The 21875-nt window shown below is 44.5% G+C and overlaps 2 protein-coding genes across 5 annotated transcripts in view; one reads left to right on the forward strand and one right to left on the reverse strand.

Annotated features, from left to right (window-relative positions):
- The window catches only part of FGD3 (FYVE, RhoGEF and PH domain containing 3), a 102550-nt gene extending 98759 nt beyond the window's left edge, over positions 1-3791 (reverse strand). The window contains exon 1 of the mRNA XM_082209422.1: positions 3560-3791. Coding sequence (XP_082065548.1) covers positions 3560-3572 — 13 coding nt within the window. The 5' untranslated portion in view covers positions 3573-3791. The remainder of the gene's footprint in view (positions 1-3559) is intronic.
- Positions 3792-4179: 388 nt separating this feature from the next.
- Positions 4180-21288, forward strand: LOC309525268 (uncharacterized protein). 4 transcript variants are annotated; one of them, XM_082210808.1, is made up of 5 exons: positions 4180-4268; positions 13333-13440; positions 16815-16888; positions 18659-18791; positions 20536-21288. In XM_082210808.1, exons 2-5 carry the CDS (start codon positions 13436-13438, stop codon positions 20774-20776), a joined length of 453 nt encoding a protein of 150 aa, XP_082066934.1. In that variant the 5' UTR covers positions 4180-4268; positions 13333-13435; the 3' UTR covers positions 20777-21288. The 4 variants fall into 4 exon arrangements, 2 of the variants coding, with proteins under 2 accessions (XP_082066934.1, XP_082066935.1); XR_014216125.1 differs by lacking the exon at positions 4180-4268 and adding an exon at positions 14478-14594 and having other exon boundaries at positions 12919-13440; positions 20020-21288; XR_014216124.1 differs by lacking the exon at positions 13333-13440 and having other exon boundaries at positions 20020-21288.
- Positions 21289-21875: the final 587 nt, after the last annotated feature.

Genomic DNA, 21875 nt, shown 5'->3' on the forward strand with positions numbered 1-21875 from the left:
TACCGTAAATCAGGATTGGGTAACCTGAGACCCAAATGCAGACTTATAGGTCTCTTTCTCTAGACCCTGCTTCAATGGATGCCTGAAGAGATGTGTATCCCTGTGTGTGTGTGTATAGCCCCTTGACTTCTGCATGGCTGGGATGTAATCTACTATACAAACACTAGAGTTCCATGGGTTGTCCTGCCCCTTTTTGCCTCAGGCCCTACCCATCAGTGGCATAAGAACATAAGAGGAATCCCAATGGATCAGACCACCAGGCTCCATCTAGTCCAGCAACTTGTTCTCAGTGGCCAACCAGATGCCTTATGTAAAGCCCATAAGCAATTTCCCCACTTGTGCTCCCCAGTTACTGGTGTTCAGAGGCATAGCACATCCCAACCCAAACTGCAGGAAGTACACAGCCATCACAGCTAGTGGCTGTAGATAGCCTGCCTTCCATTAATTTGTCTAAAACCCTTTTAAATCCATCGAGGTTGGTGGCCTTTACTATATCTTGTGGTAGTTATTTCCATAGTTTTATTATGTGGTGTATGAAGAAGTACTTCCTTTTGTATTTCCTGATTCTTCCAACGTTCACCTTTATTGGATGACACTAAGTTCTCGTGTTATCGTAGAAGGAGGGGAGGACTTCTCTTTATCTACTTTCTCCACATGATACATAATTTTATAGCTCTATCATGTCCCCCTCCCTTACTCACTTTTTTTTATATTAAAAAAGCCCCATAGGTTGTTCCCAAAATACAAGGCTGTCCCAACCATCTTGGATCTTATACAGGGAACCATCAGCTGTTCTACATCATCCTCAAACCTTAAAAAAGCCCATTACATTACATTACAAGTGCAGACCTATATAGAGGCTGGGACAGGCCCCAGTGACTGTGAACTGGCCACCTCTTTTCTTTTTGAAAGTGGTAGAGATATGCTGGACATTGAACTTCAACATGCATTTCAGAAATAGAAACTGTGGGAAATATGAGGTTTGCATGAACAGTTTCAAATGTTCTATAAATGTGTCTCATACAGTTTTCTTCGCTCTTTTTAAAATATGCTAGATACCTTAGTAAGCCAGTGGTTGTGAACAGGAAAAGTTAAAATAGCATTACATTCACTGCAATACCTCAAACAGGTTTCTAAAAGGGCAACAAATATATGCTATACATACACACACACTAGGGGAGGAACAGCAGGTGCAAATCTGGGGCCTTGCATAGCCGAAACACCCCCAAGCTGGCTGTGCGGCTGTCCTTGTGTGTTTTATGTTAATAGTTGCTTTCATTGCTGTTGTTGTTGTTTTAATAATATCTTTTATGCACATAGAAACTAGCAAGCACCCTTAAGAGAGGAAATGGGTTCAGTTTCTACCTTAGCAATTCTAAGAGAATAACAGGTCCAAGCCTTTAAAGGTAACCCTAACCTCACAGGTCTGGTGAAATCTTTAGAACCAGCTTCAAGCACTCCTGGGATGTCTCAAGATGCAATATGCACTTGGTATACATTCCCACTGAACAAAAATTGAACGCAGCAGCTGTTCCAGTCTGCCAAATCTACCACACAATGATCCTGGCAGGCTAGATCAGCAGTCAGTTGTTAACTTGGACTTGTATCCAGGCCCTCAACGAAGAAGTTGGTTTTATATAAGGGAAAGAAAGAAAATAGCAGCAGCACCCAAGATGTTTGGAACTATTCACAGCACTGAAGTCTCTGTCCCAGAAAGCAAACAGATGATAGACAATTAATGAAGTGATAGAAAAGAAAGAAGGTGAACTTTTCATTGAATAAGTATACAGAGTTTCTTTTACTGAGCTTAGCTTTGGTTACCCATGTCTTATAATATGTCGTATTCTGGTTGTCCCACCTCAAACTGGACATTTATTATATTTATAACCCACCCTTTAAGCCTTCAGTCTTCAACCTCAGGCATAGGGCTGGGAAAGATCCAGCTGAAACCAACCACTGAAGGAATCAATGAATTATACAGACCAATGGTATAAAACAACTTCCTATGTTTTCTGTATCGAAAAGGCTTTCAGAGTGGCTAACCAATTAAAATAAGCCATTAAAACAACGAACTTCCTAACAAAAAAAACAGAACATTAAACAATCAGGGGCTAGACATTAAAAGCCAGAGCCATAAGCTAGATATTGAACATCTTCACTGTTAGGAAGCATTTGGGGCTTTTTAGCTAAAACAAAGGTAGAGATACTGTATTATAAACGCTGTGGAGAGACTGCACAGGCTTTTATAATACCAAGTCCATTGGCTCGGTTGAGACACCAGCAGCTGCCTTTGGCTCTCCTTCAGCTGTCACCTACTAGCAACCATTTCATCATCTCCATCAGATAAGCTGAGAGACCAACTCCTTTTGGCTCCTCCTCTCCCAGAACTGTTTCCTTCCCAGCTGGTTATAAGGACTCTGCAACTGGTGCCTGACTTTGCCTTCCCCTTCTCCCTCATCATTGTTTTCTCCTTTTATGCCTCTCTCTCTTTTAAATTGTGAATCTGAAAACGGGGGATGTCTTGTTTTTATTCACCTGGAAGCTGCTCTGGAAGCCCTTTCTGTTGAGGAACAGAGCCAGAATGATTTAAATAAATGAATCACCCAATGGAACTGAGAGGCAGCAGGTTCAACACAGACAAAGCCAAAAGGTAGCACTTATTTACACAATGGATCTGGCTTAATGAAATCTGGCACCGCAAAGTACTGTGACAGACACTAGCTTAAATTCATTTATCAAAAGGGAGTGAACCACTCAATGGAGAGTAGCTCCATGTTCAAAACCAGTATACCTGACAGTCAAGTGCTAATGCACTACACTGAGAACTTTCCAAGTATCTGTGGCAAGCTGCTACTGGAAGGACAACTACAAGACTAGTCTTAACCAACATTGAATTCTTAACCATCAGGAAGGGGTCTCCCAGTATTGTTGTTTGAAAAACGTCACGAACAAACTAACCACAGGTACAATCATCATTAAGATGCACATCAATCCAATCCTTTCTAATCACACCAAGAAAGGAGGTCATGCGCCAAACTATATAAACCCCTGTCCTCTCCTTTTCTTCAACCTTCCACATTTTTCAGCAAGGTGTTTCCCTCCAAGGCAGAGCCAGAACAAACCATTTGGCGTCTACTGAGTGAAATGTGGGCCGCCGGATTTATTAGCAGGCAATCCAGGCTGGTTTCAAGGAAAACGCAGGTCTGGGCAGTCGGCTGATATGAACACTTCCAGCGAAACCTTGCATGTTGGAAGTTTTAAAAAGAAAACCCATTCACTCCAGCACATTCCGCCGCCAGACAGACAGCTCCCCCCCCTCGGTCAAACCTTGAGGAAAGTCTTGAAGGAGGGGGGGCAGACAGAGAACAATGCAGGACTCTGGCTTCCGTGCAGTGAGATTTGGCAGTCCCAAGTCAACTTGCACGGAAAGTTTTTTCCGAGGCGCAGGGAGATGAGAAGCACATGCAAGCAGGGAGCCCTGGAAAGGGGGTCAGAGAGAGAGATAGAGAGGTTTAGCAACTCGCTCCCCGAGTAGCAAAAGCTGCCACCCCAAGCTCACCTTCTGGCTCCATCTCCGTTTTCAGCCCCTCAGGAGACGCGCCTCCGCAGCTTTGGACGGGCCCTGAGGCGCACGGCTGGGCTGCCCAACGGCGAAGGAGGCGCCCTCAGAAGGGGACGCGGGGAGCCGCTCGCCGTCTCTCCCGCGCGCGCTTTCTTTCCAGCGCCTGCATCTCGCCCTGTGGCACCGGCCGGGAGGAGGAGGAGGAGGAGGAGGGCGGCGGCGCGCGCCTCCCGACAGGGCTGCCCGCCACCGCGGTCCCCGCGGCTCTCGCCGCACACAGGCGCCCGCCTCGCCTTCCACACCCCCTCGCCGCCGCCGCCGCGAGCCAGGCTCGTGCGCTGCCCCGGTTGGGGGCCGGCCGACGAAGGCGTGCGGCCCGGCGGGGAGGAACGTGCCCAGCCTGCCAAGGCGCCAGGTGCAGCCGCAGCACAGAGGCTGGCGGGAGCGGGGAAAGGGGGTGGGCGCCTTTTGGGTTCAGGTTTCTTCCACTCCCCGCTCGCATCCCACAGCCGGGAAGAGCGAGAAGCCTCTTCTGGCCTCGCTAAAAGTCGGGGGGATTGTGGGTAAAAAGAAGGCCTGAGCTGCCCGGGGAGGGGAGGGGAGGGGGGTCCCAACCTAGAGAAAAGTTTTGCCTTTGGTCTTTTGTTGGAGGGCAAAGAGTAGCCCCTCCGAAGCCTGGCGCAGCAAAAGCAACAAGGGTCTTGTGGTAAGACTCTGTTGTTCTTTTAAGATAAAACAACAAATATTCCTCAGTGTTCTGCACTCTTGGAGTAACTTGGGGGAGGGAGTCTTACTGCCAGGTCTTCTGTCAAAATGCCTGCCTATGAGAGGTGAAGCAAAGTGATAACACCTGGCAAATATTTGAGGAATGGGTGCCCTGGGCAGGGCCAGACCAAGCATTATTTTATATTGTTTACTTAACAGTGGTTCCTCTGGATGCGAACGGGATCCGTTCCGGAGCCCTGTTCGCATCCAGAAGCGAACGCAACCCGCGGATCGCAATTTGCTGCTTCTGCGCATGCACGTGATGTAATTTTGACCGTTTGCACATGCACGAGTGGCGAAACCTGGAAGTAACGCACTCCGTTACTTCCAGGTTGCCACAGCACGCAACCCGAAAATACTTATCCTGAAGCTACTTCAACCCGAGGTATGATTGTATTCGAATGTGCTCATCATTGTCTGCACAGTCCCAGAACTTGTTGTTGTTTAGTCGTTTAGTTGTGTCCGACACTTCATGACCCCATGGACCAGAGCACGCCAGGCACTCCTGTCTTCCACTGCCTCCCACAGTTTGGTCAAACTCTTGCTGGTAGCTTCGAGAACACTGTCCAACCATCTCTTCCTCTGTCGTCCCCTTCTCCTTGTGCCCTCAATCTTTCCCAACATCAGAGTCCTTTCCAGGGAATCTTCTCTTCTCATGAGGTGGCCAGAGTATTGGAGCCTCAGCTTCACGATCTGTCCTTCCAGTGAGCACTCAGGGCTGGTTTTCTTAAGAATAGATAGGTTTGATCTTCTTGCAGTCCATGGGACTCTCAAGAGTCTCCTCCAACACCATAATTCAAAAAATCCCAGAACAAGAAGCACTAAAACAATTCACATTAGTTCATTTAAATCCAGTTTAATATGTAAACAGTCAGTACCCTAACAACATAAATACATCAGCTGAGCAAGGGGTGCCACTCTAATAAGCAGCATTGACTGAAAATTGAACTGGCCGTCACTTTCTGAAGGGTTGCCATATTTCAAACAGTGAAAATCTGGGCAGAAAAGTTGTTGAGCTATTTTTATCGAACAACAGCACTGCTGTTGGGCTGCCATACATCTGATTTTTCCTGGACATTTTATCGATTTCCGCCCAGACACTGCTGCCGACGTATGGGCAACCCTACCTTCTGAAATGAGGCATTGGCCCAGGAGGTGCCCCATGACATCTCTGTGCCTTGGTGATGGTGCTGATGGGTACTAGATGCACCCTGAACAGTATTTCCCACTACCATTTTAAGTTCCTAGCTTTCAGTCACGGTATGTTAAGGTATGTTCATACAACTAGCAGCAATGAAACTGCTAGCACATTTGCAAAGCCAAGCAGTGTCCAGTATGGTTTCAAATTGGATGGGAGACTGTGTGTTGTGATGCTTGCATTGCAATGGATTAGACTAGACTCAGCTATACAGCTGCAAATAAAACATTTTAAGTGTGTTTTAAGTGTGATATACAATGTGACACTAGATGGAGATGGTGAGCTTTATAGAAAATTCAATGTACAGTGGTACCCCGCAAGACGAACGCCTCGCGAGACGAAAAACTCGCAAAACGAAAGGTTTTTTCGTTTTCGAGTTGCCTCGCAAGACGAATTTCCCTATGGGCTTGCTTCGCAAAACGAAGCTTGCCCCGGGGACAGCGGGTCTTCTCTTTTGAAGCAAGGGGCGGTGGGGAGATCGCTTCACCCCACCGCCCCTTGCTTCAAAAGAGGTCCGGGGGCAGCGGGAAGCGCTTCCCGCTGCCCCCGGACCTCTTTTGAAGCAAGCTGCTGCGCTTCTCCCCGCAGCCGCTTGCTTCAAAAGAGGTCCCGGACCTCTTTTGAAGCAAGCGGTTGCGGGGAGATCGCTTCTCTCCGCAGCCGCTTGCTTCAAAAGAGGTCGTGGACCTCTTTTGAAGCAAGTGGTTGCGGGGAGATCGCTTCTCTCCGCAGCCGCTTGCTTCAAAAGAGATCCCGGACCTCTTTTGAAGCAAGCGGTTGCGGGGAGATCGCTTCTCTCCGCAGCCGCTTGCTTCAAAAGAGGTCGCGGACCTCTTTTGAAGCAAGCGGTTGCGGGGAGATCGCTTCTCAGAAGCGGGGCGGGGGGCGGGAACACCTGCCCCAGCCACCCCGCTTCGGAACGCTGCCCCGAAGCGGGGTGGGGGGCGGGAACACCTTCTGAAGGCGGGCGGGGGGGCGAAAGTCTTCGTCCCCCCTGCCTGCCTTCCCAGGGGCTTTTAAATCGCCCCGGACAGCGGAGAAGTCCTCCGCTGTCCCGGGGTGATTTTAAAATGCCGCCCGCCAGCATTTTAAGATCGCCCGGACAGCGGAGAAGTCCTCCGCTGTCCCGGGGTTTTTTAAAATGCTGGGGGTGGGAAGAAAAGCCCTTGTCCCCCCCCCCCAGCCTTCAGAAGAGGTCCGGGGACAGACTGTCCCCGGACCTGGTCTGAAGGCGGTTTCCCTAGGAACGCATTAATTGATTTTCAATGCATTCCTATGGGAAACCATGCATCGCAAGACGAAAAAACCGCAAGACGAAGAGACTTGCGGAACGAATTAATTTCGTCTTGCGAGGCACCACTGTATTTTTAACAAAACTTTTTTAAAAAAGCATTTTCAGAACTTTTTTTATATATGTGTGTAGATTCCATCTAGATGACCCTCAGGGTCCCTTCCAACTCTACAATTCTATTATTTGAACTTGGATTTAAGTACCGGTACTTGCTCCCCTAAAATAGTCTTGGCCATCACTTTGCTTCCTCAAATTGTCTTACTCTGGCATCCTAGTGTATATCTGTACTAGAAAAGAAAGAGGGGTATCTGATCCTAAACAAGGAGGTCACATCCACACCATACATTTAAAGCACATGACTCCCTGCAAAGAATCTTGGGAACTGTAGTGAAGTGTTCTGGGAACTGTGGCTCTGTGAGAGGTAAACACAGTCCCCAGGATTCTTTGGGGGCAGCCAAGTGCTTTAAATGTATAGGTTGGATGTGACCCATAGCACTTGAACCCACACTTCTCACACTTGTGCCATACTTGTATCACCTTTGACTCCCTTGTCATCCAAGCGTTCTGCCACCTCCCTCGCCAGTCTCTTACTGCCTACTAATGTAATTAAAGTGGGGTTTTTATGCTTATCTTTTTTGTTTTTAGCAATGCACTCCTTGATTTTTTTTCTTATGCATTCCTTCTTGTCTGCTTGCATTCCTTTTGCCAAAGTTGGTCTTCTCTTTTCTTCTCATTTGAACAAGACTTCCATTTTTTAAAGGGTGCCTTCTTGCCTCTAATAGTCTCAGGATGATAATGGAGAAACTCGTAGCAATTAATTAGATTAAAATTATGTGCCAGATTACAGAGAGACATGTTGGGTCAGATAAACACATGTGTTTGTTTGTTTGTTTGTTTGTTTGTTTGTTTGTTTAAAGCTTTTTTTTTCTTTTACCATGCTTCTTCGGCCAAAAAGGGTTGCAGTTCAGGTAACAAGACATAGGTTGTTACAAGCATAACAACAAAAGGGGGGGGGAGTCCTTTGAGGGAGCAGATGGTCAAGTGGCAGAGCTGGGGGACTAAAGGTGACAAGAAAGTGTGGTTTGGGTCATAAGAGTAGTTAGATGCTGTGGGGAGGACCCGAGCTTTGAAGGTAAGGACAAGGGATTTATGCTGGATCCAGGAGTGGACAGAAAGCTAGTGTTGGGATTTAAGGTTGGGTATCATGAGAACAGAGCAACAAGGAAGGTGCATTATTTTGCCATGATATCTGCTGTTTTTTTGAGCAAATGCTTATACGGTGCTATTTTTCAAGAAAAAGAGGTGCCAGAACTCATTATGAATGCCACCCTTGGTTTTTTTTACAATGGCAATGGGCACCCACCTGAGAGGTGGCAGAACTGAGTTCTGGCAAGTTCCGGCTTGGGGGGGGGACGGACCCTGTGTTTATACATCCTACAGCTTTGTAGGATCAGGCCTAAAGTGTATTTCCTGTGTTTGGTTTCTTGGAGAGGAGGAGGGGATGCTTATCAGTGTGGCAATACCATTAATTCTGGAAAGCCAGTGTGGCATTAAAAGGAGGCTTATGTATCTCATTGATGAAAGAACAGGGTTGATGATCTTTCAGTGCTTGTGGTTTCCTTTAAGCTGCCACAGGAAACACTACAAAACCCGGGTGGGTAGGGGAGGAGGGGGAGGAGTTCAGCTCCAGTGCTCCTTAACTAATGTGGTTTGAATTTTATTTGCCTCCCAAGGCAAAATGTAAGGCTCATCTATTACTCATTGCTGCCATCTAATATTCTGCAGTAGAGTTGACATTACAAATCACATCAGAAAAGAGGACCTGCCAGAATGACTAAAAATTTAGGTTATACTTAATAAATCGTAGTCTCTGGCAGCTAATGAAAATGCAAATAATCACGGAGAAGCAGTGTTATTACTATATGGAAAAAGGACTTAAGCATTCATATACAACACCAACTATATATTTTCTTAGTAAGCAGTGTCAAAATACCTTTTAAAAAGTACACTTCATGGTACTTCCTGTGTATTAGGATTCCACATCTGTCATGTTGACCATTCTTTGGAGTATATTTCATGCAGGTAGGTGTTACAAGTTTCTGTTATGATTTTCCACTTCTTCAGCAATGATTTGACAAACAGCTCAGTCCTAATCATGTTTTGTCACTGAGTTAAGTGAGACATTTCCTGGTACTTCCCATCTCGCAATTAGAGCTGGAGATAATAGAATCTGTGGTATGTGATACTTGATTTGAGGTTATCATTGTAAACACAGTATTTCCAGTAAACGAGGATAGCTGCTTTAGTTCAGATTTTATTTTTCAGTCTCTGGTGCAAAATGAAATATTTTAATGTGGAGCTTTTCTTCATTGTCTCCTTACTCCACAAGAGCAGCAACACACATAATTCTGACCATAATGCATTGATATTGATCCAGAAGGAAAACATTTTGTGCACAGTTCTGTTCTTCCTGGTGGTGTGCTTTTCACATTACTGAAGATTCCCAAAATATGCTCATGATAAATAAATCTATACATATAAATTCCTCTGCATTTTATGAGTCATCAGAGACTATAAACCACAACATCTGAAAGTAGATAGTTTCTCCTGACACAATTTTCATTTAAGAGATATGTGTTTCATTCACTGCTGTATGAGGTAATCCTTAGGGTGACCCTCATGTGCTTTTGCCATCATATGATACTCTACTGAATGTACAAAGTGCTTCCTTTGTGCAACAGCTCCCTATTTATAAATGGCAGGATTTTAAATTAGAACCCACTTCCTTAAACAAGAATTTTTCTCATGAAGATGAATTAAAATTGTTGTACCCTGATTATTTATGAACTTTGCTACTGAAGTTCTTTGGACTAAGATCCTATCACATGTAAACAAACAGCAAAGCAGTGAATTACAATTATGCCACAAATGGGAAGCACAGTTACACTTACACCAAACTCTATGATGTTATTCTGGGTGCAGAAAACTGAAATGTATACTAAGAAATGGCTTTTAGATTGCAAGTTTATAATAACTCATTGTCAAGCAGTCTATAACTCAGGAAACAGATATGGCTGGGGCTAGAGGAATAGGCTGGAAAAAATACTACAGCAACTGCTTGCTATTAAGACTTCCTGGGTAAGTCTAAACACAGGTCCCCTGAATCAAGCAACACACACAGTTCTCTGCCCACAAAGCTGTCCTATTCATTTAAATGCAGAGAGATGGTTCACATGTCCACAATTCACACATACGTTTCGGCTGCCTTTATTGGAATTCATGGAGCAGCTCACCTGTGCACAAGCTCCAAGGGTACATGAGCACACAACTAGATCAGTAGGGTGCACTTGTATGAACTGCTGCCACAGTTCAAACAACAGAAAGATAACAGGACAGTTAAGGCTCTGTTACTGTGTGCAGCCTGATCCAATGAATGGCTTATTCTGATTCAGTCCCATTCAATGAAGTGGGATTTCAGCCTAACAGGGATGTTTGTCCTTAGCACAAGTATGATGTCTTTACTTCATGGAAATTGGTTCTTTACTTCAAACAGCAAGTGGCAACGTCTCAAAATTACCTAAACATTTTGATCTGTAAAGCACTCAAATGCTCTGGTTTGTTTGTAAAATATTATTGTTTTGTTTTTATTTTGTTTTCTGGAAACAGCTGACTTGAGCAGGTTTTTTGTGTTAATAATGTTGTTCTTTGCCATAAGTTAATACTTCTGATGATGCCCTTCACAAATAGCCCATTTCAAGGAACTTGCTGGCGGCTCTTCCTGTGTATGCAACCGATTGTGTGTGTGTGTGTGTGTGTGTATACAATACTCAAAGAGAATAAAAGCTTCCTGAGGTAAATTAGGCAGAGAAAGCAGTCAATTAGCCTTACATCACATGGCAGGCTTCATCATTAACTTCGGTAGTCTAGTCACTTCACCACACACTGTGGTCACACTGACATTGCTGCTGTTACTGCAAAACTCATTGCTGTATAGCAGGTTTTCAACCTTTTTGAGTCCACAGCTCCCTTGACCAACTACATTCTTTCTGCAGCATCCCTGTGAAGCTTAGGAGCCCAGTTGTGTCACCCCTTGCCTGCAGAGCTGGCAGCCCTTCACCCCTTTTCAAACACAGTCCCTTGTGGAGTGTTCCCTCAGCCACCCCTGGTCTCTGAGCTGCCCCCCTTGCCCAAAGAGAGGTGCCTCCTCACATTGCCCCACAGGGGCCTGGGAAGCACCCCCTGGCCAACCCCAGAGGCACCACTTGCCTGCAGAGCTTGTAGCTGGGACTGCTGCAACAAACAGCTATGCAAGCCTTTGGGAGACAGAGACACGAGAGGGCATCAGAGAAGGGAGGGAAGGAAAGAGGGACAGAGGCCAGTGTTGCCCGCGGCACCCCTGACCATCATTCAAGGCACCCCAGGGTGCCACAGCACACTGGTTGAAAACCACTGCTGTATAGTATCAGGCTTAGACCCATTAGGAGACCAGCAGGGGGAGTACTTTTCTTCCTTACTGGAGCACTCACAGCCAGGCTAGTGGCATACATTAGTAAGATTTCTATCACTGGAATATGAAAGGGGTGTTGCCTTTAGACATTATTCCTTAAGAGCTTTGTGGTGTGCACCCATATATTTTTTATTGATTATTTCAACGAAGGAAGAAGGGAGTGGTGGTATGGGAAACAACAAGACAAATAAATAAGGACAAGGAAGAGGCAAAGAGGCAAAAAGCCAACATGACGACCACAACAAAAGTGGTCAAGAAACCAAAAAAGATAGATTTTTCCCACAGAGAAGAAGACCTGTGCCAAGTTGACCAGAGCAGGACAGATCAGGATGACCAAGGGCTGGATGACTCCTCTTTCTCCTTGTTTGTGCACCACACAAGCAGCCCCTCACTCCCATAGATCTCTCTGCAAAAGGTGGCCAGCAAGTCTCCAGTGGAGACAGAGTCACGAGACAGTGACAGGCACAGGCAGAAGAAAAAGGCTGGAATGAATCCTCCAGAGGAGGAAGTTATTGCTGCTGCTGGAGCCAATCACCAGAGACAGATGCAGGCAGAAGCTGCAGATCTGTTCCAGCCTTTTTATTTTTCCTGCAACCCTCTGCTTCCCTTAATCCCCCCTCCCCGTTAAACAAAGGGGGGGGGTCTGCTTGAGCATTAGAGTGTGGCTGACACACCTCATGTGCACATCTATGCTTCAGAGTAATGTATGATTGTACAATAAAGAACATACAGGGTGTGCTTTTCAGGGCTCCAGAAGGCCTCAAACAAGTGCTGCTGTCCAGGCCTCCCCAGAGGAGGGGAACTTTCCCTGCTACTCTGAGCAGCTTGCAGTCTTGCTGGCAAGTCTTGCATATGTTGGTGGGGTGTGAGATTGCTCCCTAACTCTAGAATTCCCTCTCTTTAGAGGCATGCATGGAGAAATTGTTGTTGTCTTCCACTACACACCTCTCCAGCAACCACCAGGAAAGTTATCTTCCTCTGATGTTAATATATGGGCAGATGGATAGAGGACAATGCATTCTCAAAGATATCATGCTTTCTCAAAAATGGCATGAGAGACCTCTTTGTCATGAAAATACTCTTGTTTACTGCACTTCTGTTGTTAACAAACCACTTTGACATTTATTTGTTTAAGCACACCTGGACAATGCTAAGCATTCTTGTATATGCAGTCCTTGTTGTCTCCTCCACCCTCTTATTTACCATCAAAGCAAATATTTGATCATCTATCACATCTGCTGCCTCTGCTCTTCAGAGCGACAGTGGCGAGCCAAGCAATTGGCTGCTTCAAGGCCAAAGGCAGATGGTCACACAAATATAATTTAGATTAGAGTGATGACCAATATAGATGGCAGCTGGTGATGCCTTCCTGCTGAACTACTGAGATCAAGAGGAGAAAAATACAGATGAGGTCTCATCCTTGCCATTACACACAGCACTAGCTCACACCGATAACCATCCCTCATCACTGAAATAACAATAATAACAGTACAACCCTAAGCATTCTGACTGAGCCTCTTGGCCTTGCCAATCAGAAGGTTGGTGGCTCAAATCCCTGTGATAGGGTGAGCTCCCGTTGCTCTGCCCCAGCTCCTGCCAACCTAGCAGTTCGAAAGCACACCTGTGTGAGTAGATAAATAGGTACCGCTGCAGTGGGAAGGTAAATGGCATTTCCGTGCGCTCTGGTTTCCGTTACAGTGTTCTGTTGCACCAGAAGCGATTTAGTCATGCTGGCCACATGACATGGAAAGCTGTCTGTGGACAAACGCCATCTCCCTCGGCCTGAAATCAAAATGAGTGCCACAACCCCATAGTTGCCTTTGACTAGACTTAACCATCCAGAGGTCCTTTAGCTTTAGCTTTTTTACACTCTAGTAAAAATGTTTAGGTTTCAGTGTAAACATCTTTTTAAAAAAACTTTGGTCAGTAGCTAGTTTTTCTGGATGGCTACTATGGACTTGCATCGAGTTCTGTTAGTATAGCTGCCAATTTCTTTTCTTTAACTCTAGGTAACAAGGAAGGAGGCGAAGCTTCTCATATGGTCAGATTTGGCCTGGGACCTCCAGTTGATGATCCCTCCCTTAAATATTGTATACAAGGGATAAAGGATTTATGAGGTGAGCCTATCCCACACTGTAGCAATGAAGAACCTTTTACAGGCCTTCTGTTTGTTTGCTGTATTGGATTAACATATTTAAATAAAATAATAAAAGTTGGGCAGATGAAGCAAAGTTCCTTTGTAGGCTTACCACTGGAAAGCAGAACCTTTGAAGTCCAGCTCTAGTTCATCAGCTGATTTTCTACGCCCAGGAGGCAAGCAGCACACACACATGATATCCAGAGATTTTATATAATTTAAGAAAGGCATAAATGATGCCAGATACAGTATTTGTTAGCTTGCCAATATTTATAGCAACTCACAGAAGCAGGGTAACTACTGTAGGCCACAGAAAATACATACAGTGGTACGTCGGGTTAAGTACTTAATTCGTTCCGGAGGTCCGTTCTTAACCCGAAACTGTTCTTAACCTGAAGCATCACTTTAGCTAATGGGCCTCCTGCCGCCGCCGCACCGCCGGAGCACAATTTCTGTTCTCATCCTAAAGCAAAGTTCTTAACCAGAGGTACTAGTTCTGGGTTAGCGGAGTCTGTAACCTGAAGCGTATGTAACCTGAAGCGTAGGTAACCCGAGGTACCACTCTACTTTCTTCCTTGGATTGTACACTCTAAATACAGTGGGGAATAATATCCAATATCACCTAAATGGATTTCTGCTTATGCAGCAAGACTTCTCCTTCTCTCCCCCCAAGCGCCTTCCCAAGACACAAACACACACCAGTCTCTTTCAGAGGGTCCTCCCTTCTCCAGAGAATTCTGCTGGCTAACATCTAGTGAACATTACACAAAAGGAAGTTTAAATTGAAAACAACACATGAAGAGCTGTGGCCCAGAACTTCAATAATACCTTGTGGAACCATCATATATTTGTTTAGATGCATGCAAGGGTCCATGCTTGAAAAAAATGCCTCACCCTTTAAAAACCAAAATCCCAGGTATTACCAGTTTAAGAAAGATGTGCATCTCAGAAGATTGCATGGTCCTATTGAAAAAAACCATACACAAATAACAACCTTTTTTTTTTTTTTTGGCAAAGGAAACATTTCTTCTGAGACACAGCGAAGGATGAGGGTGCAGTGAGGAGTCAGGTGCCCCAAATGGAAGGGAATTTAATACAGCGGCTTGACATCTCCATCTACTTGCATTGATTGTTGTAAGACTATTTTGTGCAGTACTACCATCTAGTGGTCGCTTTGTAGCATGTCTTCTAGTTGTTTTTAATTCTTTAATTCATTGCATAGGAATGTTTCCTTGAATTCCTCGCTAGTATTAAAAAGTACCTTGCAGTTTCTGCATGGAAGAGAGCCATCCACAGTTAAGTAGCTGTTCGCCTCCTTCTTTCCAATAGTAATCCTGTGCCATTAAACCATAGCAGCAGGAGGCCGTAACCTAACCAGGGCAGCTTTTCTCAATACAGGTAGGGCTGCAGTGGAGAAAAATGACAAACCAGGTCCTGAAGTCCTGCTAAGTAAAAGTGTTATTACTTACTTACATTAGCAACACCAGCACTCAAGGTATTGTGTGCTGCTGAGCTCAGTTGTTGCATTTTGGCCCTTCTGTGTCTCCTTCCTTGGAGGGAGTGATCCCCCTCATTATTATGTATTATCATGTATTATGCCTGCTTCCAGATTGGTACCACACTACTGGCTGGCACATAATTCAGATATTATTTTTGTTCTTTGCCCCCTGATACAGGGAGGTGTATTCCTTGATAACCTTGCTTCCATGGCAAGTGTTCTGTGTGTTGTCCTCAACTCTGGGTCCTGTTCTTCTCCCTCCAGCCACATGGTGCTACTATTGATGTTCTAGTCCCTGTTCTGTTGGGTTCTGTGTGTTCCTACCCAGGAGTTAAAATCTGTGGGTGAAGTCCCTTCTTACTCAGGGACTTGTGAGGAACTGTTCTCAGCTGCAGCACTTCTGCCCTCTTGTCACCTCTGTTGATAATTAGACACCAGGTCCAAGTGTGGCTCATTACTCAAGCTTTTGAAGCCTAACTTTGAGATATCACTGCCACACAACTTAAAAGTTGGGTATATGGAGTTCATGTATTTTCCCCTGTTTTTATTGTATATGGTCATTTAATCAGTAGCTACTCTGAGATCTTTAGAATAAATACATTTAGAAACAGAAGAAAGGATCCCTCTGCTAAATGCTACATCATAGCAACCCTGAATTCAAGGGCCAAATATTCATCATCCATGTACTCAGTATGCTTTGTAAAAGACAGAGTAAAGCAGAGAAAGGTTAAAAAGATAAAGGTAAAGGGACCCCAGACCATTAGGTCCAGTCGTGACCGACTCTGGGGTTGTGGCGCTCATCTCGCTTTATTGGCCGAGGGAGACGGCGTACAGCTTCCGGGTCATGTGGCCAGCATGACTAAGCCACTTCTGGAGAACCAGAGCAGCGCCCGGAAACACCATTTACCTTCCCGCTGGAGCGGTACCTATTTACCTACTTGCACTTTGACGTGCTTTCACACTGCTAGGTTGACAGGAGCAGGGACCGAGCAACGGGAGCTCACCCAATCGGGGGGGATTTGAACCGCCAACCTTCTGATCGGCAAGTCCTAGGCTCTGTGGTTTAACCCACAGCGCCACCCATATCCCTAAAGCAGAGAAAAGTTACGTGAGAATAATTGTCCAAGGACAGTGAGCAGAAAAGCACACCTCCTGACAGTCTATTTATAATTGCATTCAGATCCCCTACCTGCACTAGATGTTAGGCAAGCACAAACGTTGACTGGTTTTAGGTGCTTGCTGAAGAACTGGGCTGCAATCTAACTTCTGAGTAGACATGGTGAATATTGTAGTGTTGTGTGTTTTCTAAACATTCGCTTCTGTAATTACCTAGCTCACAGTATTTTAATTTTGTTACTGTGGATTTTCTGGTGGGGTGGGTGTGTTCTTGTACAGCATGGTTCTTATTTAATTGTTGTAAACCACCTGGAATTTTCCATGAAGAAGGATATATATATATATATATATATATATATATATATATATATATATATATATATGCAGGTTTTGGTGTCTTCGGGTGTCTTCCCGTGTAAGAGTCGGGGTGTCTGTGCGACGTTTCGACGAGGTCTCACTCGTCATCTTCAGGCTGGTGCTTTCGGCTTCTTGTTACTGGAACTTCCAGTAACAAGAAAGTTCCAGTAACAAGAAGCCGAAAGCACCAGCCTGAAGATGACGAGTGAGACCTCGTCGAAACGTCGCACAGACACCCCGACTCTTACACGGGAAGACACCCGAAGACACCAAAACCTGCATATATATATATATATATATATATATATATATATATATATATGAGAAATAAAAATAGTCCCAAGTTTGATAAGAGCAGCTCTACTTCTCCTTTTCATCTGCAGGTGTGGCAGTGGATGTGCTGCATTGTTGTCTTGCTCGGTAATGTACTGGATGAGAGGGAACAAACTGAATCCAGGTAAGATTGAGGTACTGTTTGTAGGTGGTTCCCTAGACTGGATGGGTGGCAGGTTGCCTGCTCTTGAGGGGTTCCACTCACTCTGAAGGAGTGGGTACATAGCTCAAGGGTACTTCTATATCCTCTGCTGTTGCTTGAGGCTCACTCCGGTGGCATCGGTGGCGCAGAGTGCCTTCCATCAGTTTCCGCTGGTGGCTCAGCTACACCCCTATTTGGACAGGTATAGTTTAACTTCTGTCATCTATGCTCTGATAACCTCTAGGTTAGATTACAGCAACATGTTATACATTGGGCATCCTCTGAAGATGATTCAGAAACTTTAGCTGGTGCAGAATTCAGTGGCTAGGTTGTTCATCAGGGCAATGTGGTATGAGCATATTACAATGGATCCTGGCCCAACTGCACTGGCTGTCAATTAGTTTCCAGGCTCCATTCAAAGTGAGGTTTTCACCTATAAAGCCTTAAATGGTTTAGGACCACAATTCCTTAAGGACCATCTCTTCCCATATGAACCAACCTGGAACCTCCACTGTGAGAGGTCTGGAGGGTGGCAACATGAGAACAGGCCTTTTCTGTGGTGGCTTCCCACTTGTAATTTCTCTCCACAGAGAGGTTCACCAGCGCCTTCTTACATATCTTTAGGTGCCAGGTGAAAATGTTTTTCTTTAACCAGGACTTTGGCTGATCAACATTCTATGCCCTTTTAAATGTGTTTGTGGGATGGGGGTTATTGTTTTTTCCTTGTTTTATTATGTATTTTGGGTTCTATGTTGTGAACCACTCCCTGATCTTCAGATGAAGGGCAATATACAAAATCAATCAATCAATAATAATAATAATAATAGTCCTTTTACTCCCACTTACTCAAATTTAAGTCTAGGCTGGGAAACAATGATGTGAGCTTCACTACTAAACTTTGTTTTACTGAGCTGTTTTTTATTCTTATATTATTTTGTTGTTGTTTGTTTCTGATCTGCCTTTCTAATTTTTGAAATGGAAAGTGGTATATACTTGGTTTTAACAAATAGTCAGTCAACAGGGAATTTAATTTTTTTAACATCCATACACAATACTGTATCAAATAGAGGAAGGTGACTCCTATGTTTATGGCCCCCTGTATAAAATGAAAAACATGTACAGTGATTCATTCACACAGAGAGACTCGCTCCACTTTTCACCTAAAAATATCTTAGAAAAAGCAAGCCAGATGTGACATCTGAGTAAGAAGCAAACAGGATACACAGGAAGGAAAACCTAGAGGAGAAAGAGGCTCCAGGTATCACATTCCCTGTATAGATAGCCCTGCTGTCATTGGTTGTGATAAAGAGCAGTTGCAGAAAGAGGAGATGTCAGAAAGTGGTTCTGTCAAAGTGCCCAGAATAGCCAATAAATTTGCAGAAGGTGATAATGACACTTGTCTAGGCTAACAGGAATAAACTGCTAGCAGTGCCTGAATTGTTGCAATGCTGGTGCTGGTAGGTTTATGACACAAGGACATTGAGGGATAATAATGCACTCTGTGCAGTATGGAGGACATACATGCACATGCAAAATTATTTTTGAAGATTTAGTTGTGAAGCTTTTGTTTTCCTGTCCATGAGTTTTATACAACCTGGGGTGCCTTTTTCCTTTGAGGAGAGAAAAACGCAATTAATCTCTTTCATGAATAAGCATATCTGTCAATATGATTTAAAAACAAAATAAATAACCTTGGGTGAAGATGTTTTACAACCATTTAATTTGTTTATCGTATTTTGTATTTTCTGACAGTGGCTTTGGCTTGGCTCTTTTCCAGCTCTGCAACCTGGGGTCTTCTGACTTTCAGCGACGGGACACATTCCTCCTGGGGAACTAGAAGCTGTGTGGACCACATGTCAACAGTGAGCAGGAACCAAAGGCAAAGGTGAGGAGGACTGCAGCTCTTACTATTGTACAGAAGGCTACAGTCCAGCTAGCTGGGTCTTCTTCTACCCAGGCAAACAAGAGGCATTACCTTAGTTCAAGGGCCAGGTAAAAGCATTGGATAGGGCATAGAGCAGCACCAGGAAGGAGTGTGGTCTGGGAGGTATATGACATGGCTAGCCCTGAGGACCAGAGGGGCCTGCTCAGGCTCCATCCAGCCCCAGGCCTGAGGTTCTCCCACTACTGCTTTAGCTGGAGATGACAGGAAGTGAACCCAACACCATTGCAATGCAAGGAACGTGCTCTGTCTCTCAACCTGCAGCCCAGCTGAAACAATTGTTTTATGTGGCTTCAGGGCTTTTTAGATGGAGCTCACCAGAACTCAGTTCCGGCACTTCTCAGGTGGGCACCATTGCCATTCAAGGGAGTTCACGGTGAGTTCCAGCACCTTTTCCTAAAAAAAACAACACCCAGCACTGGGTAGCTTAATTTTTGCAAGCCAGACTCCAAAGCCGCAGACCCTCTTTTTAGAAAGCCCACCCCACAATCTGCAATATCTCCAAATTTATAATCTTCTTTACAGTATATGGTTGTTGTGAGAACTGCAGATAGCAAAATGTGAAGCACTCTACAATGCCAGATAAAATTCCCTAGTAATAGGGATTTATGTGGAATTAGAAGTAAAAGAAAATGGAGTGCCAAGATTTCAGATGGAAACAAGAGCAGGGGGAAATCACTCTCAAATCGTGTGGCAGTTTTAAAACATCCCAAAGGATGAATCTTTGTCTGTCAGTCCATTTTGCCCCTGCCTTTTAACACATTTTTTAAGTCTATCTCCACTGGGCCACTACATTTGGCATTGGAAAGGATTATGGTGGTGGTCTGATTCTAGTTCTGTATAGCCCAATTCCACCATATTTACTTGAAAATAAGCATCACTGTCTTAACCGCAGATTGCTAGTTCCACTATCTGTATTGGACGGGTTGAGAACTATCCTTCAAGGGCAATGTAGTCACAGCATACCTAAGAAGAGACAATAAACAAGACAGTGTGGCTGCAAAACATGGCGTCATACTGCCTATTTTTACTCCACTTATCTCATGAAGCTTCAAAGCAGCTTATAATAAATAATACAGTGAAAATGTTTCTGACATAAATGAACACACAAAGGTGGCTGTCTTCCACTTGATGTGTTTTCTTTCTCCTTTTTATTGGTTTCCTCCTTCAGCGACAGGGCTGTAAACTTGGTTTGCTGCTCTGAAGAACTGCCCTCTCACCTGTCTATCAGTCACTTCAGACAGAAATGGTGTTCCATATTTGGAGATATTTGAAAATGAGTGTTGGAAGGCTGCACAAGTGGAAGGGAGGCTGAAACCCTCTGCATTCTTTGCCAGCTTCAGATTGTTCCTCACCCTCCACACTAAGAAGTTCTAATATTAATTGTGCATCTAATTTAACATCTATGCCTAAATATTATGTGCAAATGTACTAGGGAAATAGTACAGGGCTGGTTGCAGATTGTAGATACAAAGCAATGAAGGTTGCCCAGTATGTTCAAAGGATGCGCTTAACTAGGACTTTATGGCACAGCCCAACCTATGGCTTTTATCACTTTTGTGATGTCATGGTAGCTGGGTGCATTGTTTCTGGGTAGAAATGTTGCCCATGAGTGCTGGTTCCTTTATAATATCTAGGTAGTGTTGCGCTTACTGCCAAAATGAATTCACTTTTTACACCCTCCTAGGCAAGAGAATGCATCACTGCTGCCATCTCCCTTTCAGAGTCAGGAAAGTGGGCTACAGAAAGTCCATATTCTTCCGCAATGTGGCATGCCAGGAAGGCAAATAATTCCAGCATTCCCTGAAGTTAACGAAACAGTGATGGAATTCAGCAGCTCAACGGATCAGTCACCTAGTTCTTTTAAACTCCGTCTTGCTCTCATAACAAATGTCTACACTATAATTCGATTTTTTTTTGGTCTGTGAAGAGCGTCACTATAGGCAGGCAGCAAGCACTCAGCATTAAATTGTTGATTGTTCATGACAGGTGGGAGTAAGCGTTAGGTTAATAGAAGGTTCCTTGCCCTGAGATTAAGCAGAGCAACATCTGTCAGGCGGAAGTTCTACCCTTTGCAAAGATGCAAGCTTGTAAGCCCTTGTTTAACAACAATAATCAGGCCTGCATCTAAAATCAAACCCTTAATAGTGTTATTACTGATGACACCCTTCCCTTTGCTTCATGTAAACCTGAAACGCCCAAGTCAACATAAGAAAGGGAGAGAGAAAATGTGTGCCAAGATAAATAGGTATTGTTTTTGATGTGGACTAAATGTTTCTCCTGATGAACTATTTTATTAACAGGTACATTGATTTAGATTTGCTATGACGGTTGCTGGAATAAATCCATACAACCTTTTCTGTTCCATATCCAAAAGCAGAAAGGCTTGTTTTTTTATACAAGTTATATTGGATCAACAATAAAGATCTGTTATCAAGAAGCTTGGTTCAGCTGATACTTTCCATACGTTCCCAAACTATGTGTGTGGTTTGCTTTTGCTTTGAGTAATGAGAGTTTCATTGTGGTAGCAAGGGCACCTCAGAAGTGGAAGCCATGGATAATCCAAACATGTGCCACCCACGGACAGGAGACTCTACTTACCTAGTTGATTCCGGGAACCAATTACCATATCTCATGCAAGTATTGCCTATCATTTGGCCATGAATAATCTCGGCCAACAAGCATATCTGCTTTGAGTAAACAAAATTTGACATGTTCTGAAGAGTTTCAAGCTCCTCCCCTTTCAACAGGTGTGGCTATTGCTGGCTCTCCAGAGCAAGTACACCAATATTGGTTCTCTGTTCGATCATTGCTGAGCAAGGTATTTCATAGAATCATAGAATCATAGAGTTGGAAGAGACCACAAGGGCCATCGAGTTCAACCCCCTGCCAAGCAGGAAACAAATTTGAAGGAAATGCCGTTCTGTCAGTAGCATGCAATCATCTTCATTAAAGATCCCAAGAGCAGCATGAGCCCACTTCAAGAATCACTGGTGTGCACAGAGCTGAGCTAGCCCTAAGATAAGG

The sequence above is a fragment of the Podarcis vaucheri genome, assembly GCF_965113315.1.
Source record: "Podarcis vaucheri genome assembly, chromosome: 2".
In the NCBI taxonomy this organism is placed as follows: Eukaryota; Metazoa; Chordata; class Lepidosauria; order Squamata; family Lacertidae; genus Podarcis; species Podarcis vaucheri.